Source organism: Sciurus carolinensis, chromosome 4 (assembly GCF_902686445.1).
Source record: "Sciurus carolinensis chromosome 4, mSciCar1.2, whole genome shotgun sequence".
Lineage (NCBI taxonomy): Eukaryota > Metazoa > Chordata > Mammalia > Rodentia > Sciuridae > Sciurus > Sciurus carolinensis.
The window spans coordinates 138,062,374-138,075,789 of NC_062216.1; the positions used below are offsets into that span (position 1 = coordinate 138,062,374).

The 13,416-nt window shown below is 33.5% G+C and overlaps 1 protein-coding gene across 2 annotated transcripts in view; it reads left to right on the forward strand.

Moving 5' to 3' along the window:
* Nucleotides 1-13,416, forward strand: part of Otogl (otogelin like) — a 119,995-nt gene that overhangs the window by 27,232 nt on the left and 79,347 nt on the right. For both annotated transcript variants that reach the window (XM_047550214.1, XM_047550216.1), the window contains exons 12-19: nt 64-189; nt 1,775-1,883; nt 2,727-2,773; nt 3,290-3,435; nt 4,479-4,602; nt 6,023-6,200; nt 9,719-9,843; nt 12,579-12,788. In XM_047550214.1, coding sequence (XP_047406170.1) covers nt 64-189; nt 1,775-1,883; nt 2,727-2,773; nt 3,290-3,435; nt 4,479-4,602; nt 6,023-6,200; nt 9,719-9,843; nt 12,579-12,788 — 1,065 coding nt within the window. The remainder of the gene's footprint in view (nt 1-63; nt 190-1,774; nt 1,884-2,726; nt 2,774-3,289; nt 3,436-4,478; nt 4,603-6,022; nt 6,201-9,718; nt 9,844-12,578; nt 12,789-13,416) is intronic.

Below are 13,416 nucleotides of genomic sequence, written 5' to 3' on the forward strand. Positions count from 1 at the left end.
ACTAATGTTTTGGAAGAGAGGTGTATAAGATTGATCTAAAGCTCCCCTGTCTGCCCATTTTAGCTGATAAATGTGACGATAGCTTTGTGCATCGGGATTGCATTAGTTGTTGCCCACCTACCTGCACATTTGAGAAGCAGTGTCTTGGCAGCAATCTTCATTGTCTTGATGGATGTTACTGCCCAGATGGTAAGTGCCTCATGAGGAAACTGTGTTTTTACCCACAGAAACTAGAACTCAGCAATCTAAGGATCTCTTCTTGGTTTTTTTGTCCTCTCCCAGGACATCAAGGCTATTGCAATTTTCTACCCTCACAGGATTTGATAGTTGAATTAAATCAGAGGAATGGTTGCTTTTCTTGAATAAGGGTTCATTACTTTATATTTCCCAGGGAACTTGGAATTTATAGTTCTAAAGTTCTCATGGCAAATATTTTATTCTCTTAATGTTTAATGATATTTAATAATTTATGAATTTTCATTTTTTAAAAGATGAAAGTTTGAGAAAAAGCATTCAGATTTTTCTATTATATGATTTAAGTCAATGTAGTTTTAATATTTGAAATGAAACAACTTAAAAGAAGAGATAGAGATGATATTTAAAATTAAAGGATAATTTATTGGTACTGATAGATGTTTAGGAAGAATACTGAGGAATGCTCAAACCCTTTTAGCTTTACAGATTAAAAAAAAATAGAATCCAAAGATGTTAAGTGATTTCCCCCCATGTCATATGCTTAATATAAATAAGAATTACATGGAAATGGGTCTGTTGACTTCAGTTCATTGTTCTGTTGGTGTCAGTATGATGAACCAGTGCCAGTCCTGAGTTGTTACTTGTCCATGACAAGATAAGGAGGTTGCAACATAATATAAACCCATTCACAGAAATAGAAAGCAATGCTTTCTCCTATAATGTCTTGCTAAGAAAATGGCCAATTCAATGAAATTCTGAACATAGTAACATGATTGATTTAAGTTCTGGTACAACCTCTTTATTAACAAACAGTACAAAAACAGGGGGACTGTTGAGTAGTACTGCCTGGCTCTATTATCTTTATTACAATCATGCAAATCTCTCACCTTTGAATGAATAGATAATAGCCCAAGAATATACTTTTTCCCTCCTGCTCTTTCTTCTTCCCTCAAATGCAAGAAAACACCATTTAGTTGTCTTATTCTCTTTGGTGAACCTGGAGTTTTTGATGACAAGTCGTGGGGTAAGAAAGTTGAAACTCATTGAAAAAGACCCTTATGAAATGAAATAATTGCTAGAACAAGATCACTGAGTAATTAAGACAAGATGGGATCTAGTTTGCTAGTGAAGGGATCAACCTAAAGTAGAGGAAAAATAAATCTCTAAAAGTAGGTGGGAAGACAGGGCTTATGTGTACAGATTCTGGAGGGAAGTTGCTGATGGTGAGGGAAGTCCATGGAGGAACCTTCCCCACTCCACCATCTTTGTTTTAGTTTTCTCAGTGAAATAGAAAAAAAGATCATTTTTTTCAGAGTAAAAAGCTAGGTTGTATGTTTGGGGTTTGAGAATTCATATGAATGAACAAAATAGTTCATAACAAACAAACAAACCAATGCCTTATGAGGTAGCTATTGCTTGAGAGCCAGGTTGTTACTATTCTCCTTGAAACTAAAGGAATTTAAATTTCTAGCACTTGGTATAAGCAGGTGTTCGACAAAAATTGATTGAATTATACTATTCAAAGAATACAATTTTTATTATTTCTTTTGAGAATGTGATATGTATTTTTCTTAAATAGGCCTTATAATGGACAATGGAACTTGCATCTCCTTGGAAAATTGTCCGTGTAGTTTTCATGGATTAGCTTATGCAGTTGGTTCAAAAATTGAACAAGAGTGTACCGAATGGTATGTAATCAGTGTACAGCCAATTATTTCTGGGTATCTGGCTAATTAACAACTTTATCACAACAGATATTTAAAAGGTTATACTTACTACTTATTTTCTTCCAAAAATTCTGAGATGGAATTTGCATTTTATTTAAACAACATAGGGGTGTCTGTCTACATTTTCTTCTATGATGTGATTTTTATGATCTTCCTGGACAATTCCATAAAATATTATGCCCATATGACAAGTCTGTTGTATTTTCTTATTATTTATAATAATTAATTTGCTAATAATTAATTTGCCTTTAGAACTTGATGCTATTCCTGGACTTCTCTATTGGGTGTTTAAAAAAAGTGACTATATTGCCAATTTGGGGCTATGGTTAAAAAGATTTAGAATTCCTTACCAAATTAGCTAAGATTATGGGTAAACATTAAATCCATCTAGAACAGTCCTAAAAAGAAACATAAGTCTATCTGTTATTGGGTTTGTTAGTGTACATAAGAGAAATGCAATCAGATACCTAACCATGCTCTTAGATGCTGTTTTCAGAGACTCTGCCTCTCTCTGCTATAACTGCTTTCTTGGTGAAGGTGGAAGGTAGTGTTTATCTTACATACAAGACATCTTTTCTCTTGTCACAGTGCTTGGTGACAACAAAAATAAATACATAATAGATAATAATTCAGATGCTAACCAGTTCAAAGTTATTAGCCAGTTAAACTTTTGTAGAGATGTTTTTCAAGTTCAATTATTCTGAACCTATAAACATAATGTATTTTGAGATATTAATTAATTAATACAAACATTAATACAGTTCCTATAAACTGGTAGACTAATATTTTTGTAATTTTATTTAGTGTATGTATTGGTGGAGTTTGGAACTGCACTGAGCATGACTGTCCAGGTAATATTTTAAAGTGCTTTTGAAGAAAATCTTTTAATTTTTTCATAACTGGGGAGGAAGATAGCAATGATTTTTAAAACATCTCTTTATAAACATTTCATATATAACAAGAGATGCCATAATCTATAAATGCAGGTACTCAGAGGATAACTTGAAAATTGAATAACTAAAAGCTTTGAGCAGGCAAATTTGGTAAAAAGTTATTAATATAATATAAATGTTATAAAACTTACAAAGTTTGTGGAAGAAGTATCTTTTAATAAATTTCAGAATTAAATTGGATATTAAATGGAATAATTTCATTTGGTCTAATAAATTTGTCAAACCAATACATTTTAAATACTTTAGATGTACTTTTTAATGCATTATTGATTATTTACCCTGTTGATCTCCTGTTTTTTAAGAATTAACATAATTTCTTCCTTCTTCACCTCCCTTCCTCCTCTCCTTTTCTTCCTTTCCTCCTACTGCTCCTTCTCCTCCTCCTCCTCCTTATTCTTTAACTTTTTTTGGTAGTTCAATGCTCTGTTGTGGGTGATTCTCATTTTACAACTTTTGATGGCCGACATTATTCTTTTATTGGCATGTGCCAGTACATCCTTGTGAAAGGAACTGGAAAAGATAAATTCACAATTACTTTACAGAAGGCTCCCTGTGAGCAGGTAAGAACATCTCAAAATGACCAGAGGAATATTCATTTTTCAAACTTAAACTTCATATCTAAATTAAGAATAGTACATGAATGAATATGGTTATTATCTTCACAACTAAGATGACAATGATTATTGAGATATTCAAAAGAAAGAAAAAATGTTATTAATCATGACATATCTTTGTTTGCATTCTCATTTCTGAGATACTACAATGTGAGGACCAATGTATCTCAGAATAGATAAATACTACATATTTAATTGCAGTTTATTTAAAATTTAACTGCATTTTAATTGGTATTTGTACATTGAAAATTGCATGCATGATTATACAATGGGCCTAAATTTTTGTTTACTCAAAAACTATTATAAAGATTATTTTGATAGGATTGAATAAATTTCATATTATTCTAAACAGATGTAGTGATTTTCTTAATATATTGAGATACATATTTTCAATATTTTCTTGAAATAATAAACATCAATACGTTGTAAATAAAGAAACCAAGAACTTTTATTCATCTCTCAATCAAATGGCCAAAAATTTGCTAAAACCTTTCCATTTTCCAGTTTTATTCCAATATAAAATAGTGATTTTCAACAAAAATTCCGAACTATTTTATTTGATTTTTTCCAGTTTGATTCTTTTCTTTGCAATTTAGTTCTCTAAATGTAATCTTAAATCTTTAGGTTATGTTCTTCATTGAAGTTTATATATCAAATATATCAGTTATATGAGCTTGGAAAGGTATTTTAACTATGTACTATGGAAAACAACATTTTTATTTAATATTTTTATGTAAAGTATATTTATGTTTATGGCAATTTAACGTACCATAGATATGTTTTATTGGGAGTGGGACTATACAACATGGATTATGTAGCAGTCATGTTATTATATTAGTTATGCTTAAGATTTCTGTGTACCAGAATATATTTACAGGCATTCTCTCCTTTTTTTTCTTTTCTCTCCCTCCCTTTTCCCATCTACCATGTCTCTTTCTATTCTGTGTCTCCCTCTCTTTCCTCTCATTGATAATTTGACTTTTATGCAGAACCTTGGTTTGGTCTGCCTGCAGTCTATAACTCTAATTCTGGAGGATGATTTTAACAAACAAGTGACCCTCAGTAGGGGAGGACAGATTCTCACCAGTCCTAACCAAGGCTTCAATCTGAAAGGTAGGAAGCAATGCTAATGCTGCACTTTCTATACCTTAGAAATAGCAGCAAATGTAACCTACATGGTGTCTTTTCCCAGGGGCTGTCTACAAAGTATTTTTTTTGGTGTCTTTGTATCTGTCACCAGGTTCTCAGTTAGAAGTAGCAAAGACTACCATGTTTATGGGACCTAATGTTTAATAAGTGACCTAGAACTTGGAAGCGAAGAGAGATAGGCAAATGGAGACTTACAGCAATATGTGATAAACGTAATGGTTTGTATGGGGTCTTTGGAAGTTTAAATGAGATGCAGCCTCATTTACCATACTCATACTTATAGAGGGAGAAGGATATGGGGAGGCATGGAGTAAAAGTCAGGAAAGTTTTCTGAAGGAGGCAACATCTCACTGAGCATTTAACACTTGGGATGAAGATGGGGAAAGTGGTCCATGCAAAGCTGGGATGTGTAGACTTGGGTGATTTGTGAAGGGAAACTGCTAACTGTTTTGACATAGCATGGAGAGGGTAAGTGGAAAATGTCTGGAGATGAGACTAGGAAAGTAGGTGGGAATGATGCTGCAGAAACCTTGTTTATAAGGCCTCATACATGGTGGTTTCCTGGGAGAGGCTCTTTTTATGCCTGGACTGAAGCATAGTTGTTAATATTCTCTTTTAATACCAGAGTGAAACTCTCAGAAATGTTCCAATTTATGTTATAAATTACATACTCATGCTACCCAGGTAGCATGCTAAGGAAACTGAACTTTGAATGGAATCAAATATGAAATTGTCATTATTTGACAATTTTATGTACAAAGATAGCAGCTGCCTATGATTCAACCAAGAAAGGAAGAGTTTTAAGTAGTTTTTGTGGTTTCTTCGGTAGACTACAATGACAATAGTGTGGAAGTGACTTTGCAGATCACTAGACAAGAGACACCGATAATGTTAGGATGGTATAAAGTGGGGCATGAAAGAAATAAGGAGATTTAAGGTGGTAACAGTAAAGATGGAAAGAAGATGTATATTTGGAAAAGGAGCGGTCTGAACTTAGTTGTGGATTGGACTGAGGTTGGTTGGGAATGGCAATGAAGGGAATGTAGTGATCAAAGAATGAGTCTCAGAGTTTGACCTTATTTGATCAGATGGATGGCAAAAATTGTGATAAGGATAGGATACAGGAGCAAGGAAGAGCAGCTCTTCTGGTGGCAAAAGCCACCAGATTTACTGAAGATCAAAAAAAAAAAAAAAAAAAATGGGTCGGGGGAAGGGAAATGGAAGAAAAGAAAGCAACAAAAGGTGGCAAAGTTTGGCCCCAGGACTCACGCAGGAACTTCAAACCTGCCTGCCCCAGTCCATTAGAAGAGGTCATACTTTAACATTGCTGAACACTGCCTATGTGTCTTAAAACTGATTTATATATGTTCTTTTCCTTCTCTAGGAATTGTTGAAATTCAAACTCTGTCATCATTATTTATTCTTCTAAAAACCACATTTGGCTTAAAGATCCTGTTTGCTATAGATGGGGAAAGAATTTATATTCAACTCACTAGTGCATGGAAAAGAAGAACATTAGGTCTGTGTGGCACATTTAATGGGAACATAAGGGATGATTTTCTGTAAGTATGATTTATGAATAGCCAACGGAGTTTAATGTCTGGCAATTTAGAGGATATAAATTCATTTAAAATGTTTACTTAACTAAAAGGAGTTTAGCGGTCACTGTTTAAAGAACTTAACACAGATCATCATATTTAAATTGCATAGCAATTCCCTGATTAGTGTCATTGTTTCATAGATAAGGAAAGGAACCAAGGTCTCAAAGTGGCACATAAATCTTCAAGGTCATTCAACTCATGTACTGGAGCTAGGTTTTTAATTTTGGCAGTGTGACTCAGCCTGTGGGCTAATTGCTACCTGTTGTTCTCTCCTCTATACCTATCAAATACTTAACAGCATTTTATTTTTGAAAATTTGCAACCTTTAGAAAATTTTAATGTAATTTTGTATTAGCGGTAGTAGGTTACACTTTAAAATTATGAATATCATTTGGTACTAATGGTAACTTTAAAGCACATGTTGGTATCTAAGATAATTGTATTTTGTACTAATTTGTGTTTCATTGGAAGAAAAGCAATAAAATACATCTGTACCTTTCCCCTCATATTATTAACACTTTTCATCTACCTGTGAAAACAGGCAGTGCCTAATTTAGTGTAGCTGTTTTGAGCAACTGTTATTTTGCTAAAAAGCACAGTGAGAACAATTTAAACAGGATGACATGGTTCACAAGGTGCTGGTGTTGCAGGTTGGGAGGGGATCAAAACCTTTAAGAAATATTTGGTCTGAAAATGTCAAAGCATGTCTTGTTAGGGACTGAGGATGGGAGAGGCTGAATGGCAGATGTTAGTCCAAGGAAACAGTTTCAGTTAGGAAGAATGAATAGAGATTTATTATACAGCATGGTGTCTGGAGTTAATATATTATATGCTCAAAAATTGCTGAGAGAGTAGATGTTCTGTGTTCTCACAACAAAGATTATAAGAACATGGTGAGGTGACAGATGAGTTCATTGGCTTGATTTAAGCATTTCTCAGTAGACATCTGTGTATATCATCAAAACATTACTTTGTGTATCACAAATATATACAATATTTGCTGACCAGACTTTGGTAAAAAGATTTTTAAGAAGAACTGTTTAGTGCTAGGTAAGGTATTCACCAATAAATACATAAAAATACTGAGATAATTTTTAAAAAATTAAATGTTGAGCTTTGTCCTTGTAGCTAAAAAGCACAGCAGGAATTTAGAGAAGGTCATTGTGGCAGGGCAGTCAAGGGACATTTCTCAGGGGAACTGTTCTCCAAATACCAGGGCTTTTTTTTTTTTTTTTTTAAAAGAACAACACTTTTATACATACTCTTTTTTTCTGCCTGGGGTTCTTCCCTCTTACTAATCTTTCTCATGAGCTTTTGTTTATTGTTCAACCCAATTCATACATTACTTGCTTCTAAAAGCTAGGTTATATTCCACCATACAAAATTAATTCTAACTCATTAATTATCTATGAAAATCCATTGTTTATCTGTTTGGTTTCCACACAAAACTGCAAGGCCTGCAAGGTGAAACTAAGGATCATATCCTTGGTTCTTTTATTTATAGGAATCTTATGTATAGTGGACAGACAAATTGAATTGAGCAGAACTTTTAATAAGGCATGGAGAAGAAAATTTGGAATGGGTTGGAGAAGTGTCATTTAAAATTTTACAAAAATAAACTAATAATTATTTCTTTTATCTCCTGTGTGATTTGTTTGTAGGTAATTTTTTTTTTGTTTTATTTACTTGTAGGTCACAATATTGATATCTATCCTATTTGCAAAACAGAAGCTATATCGAGAGGCTAGTCTAAGATGTTCGGGAAAGATATTAAGCCTCCTTTCTTTGCCTTGTTTGTCAGAATGGGTTAGCAGTCAGTGTTTAACAGATGGCAGATCTGTCTGCCACTTTCTAAGGCACCAGTCTCTTCCATGCATAAACATTCAGGCGCGATAAGAGTGCTGGATAATATTTCAGAGTCAGAGATAACTTTTGAACACTGTTTAGCTTTCCAACTTAAGTAGTTAAAATTCTTTGCTTCACAAAGGTTAATGTGAATCTGCAAACATAGTTTAATGGACACTATTAATTGAAAATTTATTTTACATGCTTTGTTATAATAAGTCAAGTATGTTGAGCTGAAAGGCTATTTTTTAAAATGAAAGATAATAAGTAAATAGGTTCATATTTTGGTTCCTAATTCTTTTTTGTATTTATTGTTTTAAGCAAACTAAATGAAATAGAGCAGGGCTCTGGATCAGTTCCTCCTGGGAACCCTGACTATGTGCATCACCTCCAAATATTTTATTGTCCCTGGGAGGGAAGAAAAGGGAAGGGGAGGGGGAAAAAAAAAAGCAAAAAGAAAGAGCTAGTGTGGGTCATGCAATATTTTTGAGTCTTGGTATCTTCATTTGAACAAATGAGATTTTGAATCAGATGTTTGTTCTAATTCTTCACAGTTCCAAAGTGGTTTGACTTTGAGGAACAGGAAAGGAAAGAGAGGGTGGGACCCATTCCATTGTGGAATGACTTGTGTTTCTTTCCTGTCTCTGTCATTGTGGCGAGGAAACTCCAAAGAGTTGAGGGTAGCTGAGCTAAATGATTACCAAAGTAATTACTGAAGGACACTGTCAAAAACTGAGGTAAAGCCTACCTCTTTCTAATTGTTGCAGCAATTAATGCAGTCAGGGCTTATGGTATGGTCAAATGCTTCCAAGAGGAGAATGAGGTTACCTTAATTCCATTTAAGTGGTTTTGACAGTGTCTGGCACAGTGTCCAGTAGGGACTGTCACTTAACACATGTTGGCTGTTTTTAAATCTTGATGGCTGCTAGAGGTAGAGTTGTGTATTGACTCCTAAACATTGATGTGATTTCTAAAGCTGATTTCAGAAAGCTAGGTGTTTTTCTTCAATTTGGGTTTGCTGAAGAAGCTGAAGAAGTGAGCACACTTGGACAAAGGGTGTCTTTTATACCATATTCTCTCAATTTTCATTTGGTTTGTTTGCTAACTTCATGATGGGACCTCAGTATTTTAAGCTTCATAATGGAAATTGCTATGTTGAACTAAAAACATAGCTTATTTATTCTTTGAGACATTTATTTTTAGCCTGAAGAGAATCATGTGAACTACCCACACCTTTGTCTCCACATGCACCCTAAACTACACACATTAAAAACTTTGGTTTTATGAGTGATGTTTGATTAACTCAGTGAGAACTAGGTTCTCATCTTGGCTTTGCCACTAATTAGTTTAAGGAAATTTAATATTTCTCTGAGTTTTTGCTTTGCTTTCTCTGTAAAGTAGGAATAGAATGAGATGAAGATCAAACAAAAGTACGTAGGTCCACAATTTGGCACAATATAAACTCTCGATAGCAGGAAGCTATTATCATTATATTTTTGAAAACTGGCAGAGATTGAGCTCTAAGATTTTTTTGTACATTAAGAAAAATAGTATTCTATTATTTAAATATTCAAAGATTATAAATAATACAATGAATGAGAGAGACTAATATGAACATTTTCTTTTCTTTGTAGTTCTCCCTCAGGCATGATAGAAGGAACCCCACAACTTCATGCAAATGCATGGAGAGTTTCCTCCACTTGTTTTGCACCTGTTCATGTGCCAATGGTAGACCCCTGTAACATTAATCAACAAAACAGTAAGTCTTCCTTTCTGCATGTCAACTTAGGAATAAGGTTCTATGTGTTGCTATAATTTTGTGAAATTGTATAGTGATTTTAAATTCTGCTTTTCTTTACTATGATAAATCATTGCCATTCCTTGTATATTTTTGTTTAAAATTCTGACTTTATATGTAGTTGAGGCTATCTAAAAGAACAGAAAATGGCTTTTATTTACTCCTTTGTACTCACAATTTAACTTATTTTGGGTGTTGAAAGAAATCCCTTCTTCCCAATTGTTGGTTAGCATTTTGGAGCTTTAAGAACCTTTGGATGCTGAAGAAAAGTCTCTGGAAATACTCTAATAATGATGTGATAGTTCTGGAATGTTCAACTTCAGTTCTATAGTGTGATAATTTAGTGATTCTCCTGTTTATGACAATCCCATCGTGAGGTCTTATTGATAGCAAATTACCATTCCTACTTACAGCATATAACCAGGAAGCCCCTCACCCAAAGATGGTCTGGGACTGTTAGGTGGATACCGGTTTGGGATGACTTTGCTTCAGAATTCCATTTACAATGATAATGCAACTGACACATGAAATATTTTTAGCCATATTGTTTTTATGTTTTGTTTTGTTTTACTAAAGCTGCAATAAACAATGTTAAAAGGCTAGTTCATGTATCAATGAAGGGAAATGGGTTTTTTTGTAAAATTACTTTGTGAATAAAAATAATGTGCATGCTTACATAGATATTCTTATAATTTTAATCTTGTTCCTTTAATTGTTTGGCTGCTTTAACATTTTTGCATAGTTAATTTTATATATTAATGATTGGGTATCCATGCACAATTTCCAGATTTTGTAGTGGTTGTATGGGAGGATTTTGTTGTTGTCATGGTTTTTATTAATAATTTATCATTTTGGTATATTGAAAAAAAACACAAGATAGTCTTGTTGTTAATACTTTTTCTAAAAGAAAAAATTGAGATAACTCTTAAAGTTGAAGAAGATTGTTAACCTGATTGGTTTTCCTATCTAAAGATGGTTAGAGGTTTTAGCCTCTTCAACTAACTTACTACTCTTGATCTCACTCACATTTAACATTTTCCTCCATTCTATATCCAATATTTCACTAACCTACCCCTCCTTCAAGTAGTCTCATTTGGTATCTTTTTTCATTATTAGATTTCTTCCTTGATATTGCAACAACTTTATTTTTAAATGACATATAAAAGTTTAAATCGAGCTCAAAATTGACAAATTCAGTTTCCTTTGTTTCTTCTGTTATCTTTTATTATGTCATTTTGCTATGTTTTCCATCACTGTTCCTCCATACACTTGTCTTCGTAATGTATACTTTAGATATTATCTTTCTTTACTTTTTTGCCATGAACTGCATTTTTTGAAAAAATTTTTGAATGGGTAAATTCAAGAGGATCCCAAAGAAAGGAAAATAAATAGACAAAAGATGATAACTCTGCTCTGTAGTCTGAAGGATTTTTTTTTTTTTTTTCACAGAGATGTTCTTGAGTTATCCTTCACTTAATGTCAGTAGAAAGATTTTTTTGGTCAGTATATCCTTAGGGCACACAATAATGGCCTCATTGTTGTATTATTTTGCTCTTTCAGGATCCTTTGGATTAGGAATATGTATACAGTGTACTGCTAAGTCTAAATGCTTTATTTTCAGATATATGTGCATACCCAGAGAAAAAGTGTAAAAATGTAGACAGTTATCATGTTTCTTTTCTAATAATTAATATACTTAAATTTTTCAACCAAATAAGTTCAGTATAATTCCTTAGTAGTGAAAAAACTGATGTCAAGCATCTTATTTGGTCTCTCAAAGACAATGACAATGCAAAGATTGATCAGCTATATCTGAAGGAAACCATGGCAACCTAGGAGCACTACATTTAGGAGTCACAGACCCAGTCTTTTTCAGCAAGATAGGATCTGGATTATTTTATCAAACTTGTTTTTTCAATCCAATAAAGGATTATATTTGGCCAGTCATTCGCAAGGGAAAATCGATAGATTTCAAGATGTGATTATACAGACCTTCCTCAAAATGTTATAGCTCAGTGACCTTTAACATATGATCCAATCCCTAATTTCTATTCACTACTTTTATTCTTGCATTCATAGATTCATTTATCAAACATGATTAAACCCTTAACATCATCTGCCAGGCATTGCACACGTACATTGTGTTGACTTTAAGTTCAATGATTATGTGGCATCTGCTACATTACCATTCACCTCAGAGACTCCAGTGGAGTGAAATGATTCTCCATCTTCCTGGATAGTTGTATTTTCTATAATGTTATCCTTACATCCATAATCTGGAACCACATTTACTATGTGTGGATGTCTGGAGATAAGCCTCCCAATATTCCCTAGTGTTTCATAGCAGGTTTCCTCAGGAGATCCTCAGGCAATGGGTAATTGAGGCTCCTGCTTCTATTAACCTTTTTGTTACTCTTGTCATTCAGGTACAAAACATTTTCTTTTTGTTATTATTGTTGTATTTTTGTTTAAAAGACTATTAAATATGTATTAAGTGTTGTTATCAGTATTACCAAAATCATAAATAGACAGACAAAAGACTATATGTATACTGGCTCTCATTTAAAGCAATATGCAATCTAGAATATTTTAGTACAGTAGGAAATCAAGGGTGCTTGGATAGTTCTGGAACTTGGTAATTAGGGGTAAGATCTGGACTAGTAAATGAGATGCTAATGGGGGTCTTTGTCTGTTAGTTGGGTATGCGGCGCACTGTGATGTCATCCATCAGGAGCTCTTTGCTTCTTGCCACATCTACATTAGCCCTGGGCTGTACTATCAGCTATGCCGCCATGATGCATGCAAGTGTGGGAGCCCCTGCCTGTGCAATGCTCTTGCCCACTATGCCTACCTCTGTGGTCAGCGTGGAGTTCCCATCGACTTTAGAACTCAGATTTCATTCTGTGGTGAGTTTGATGGCACTGATAAAGATTATCAAATAACACACTGGAGATTTTTGTTTTTATAATTACTGCTTTTAATTTTTAAAGACTCCATATCATGTGTAAGTTATTTGAAATATTCTTATAATGTACAAACATGAAAAACAAATTAAATATTTTGGATACTAAAATTGAAGATATGTTGGGTAAGACCAAAAAATTTTGACTGTTTTTGCTATAAGCAAAATTAGAGTGTAATTATGTTTGATGTGTGTATCAGAAATAATTAGGAAATTTTGAAAAAATTCTTGATGGAAGTGTCATATCTAAATATTGAAAAGTATGGAAAAGCATCATGTGATACAGTTGTAAGTTGATCTATAGTTAAAAAGGATGATTCTTTGTATGTCTGGTAATTTTTTTTATTGACCAATCTTAATCAGGTCCCCACTAAAATCTTTGTGACTCAGGTTTTGGGGGAACCACTCTGTCTACCTCTCTATTCCCACAGTAGTTTCCCAAAGCTTTTTCCTGTTACTCCAGGGATATCACTGGCCAGTATTGGTGGTAATTGCTCAGTTTTGGCTTTCCAAGAAAAAAATAATATAAATATAAAAATGATATAAATTCATATACCAAATCTGTACAGAAT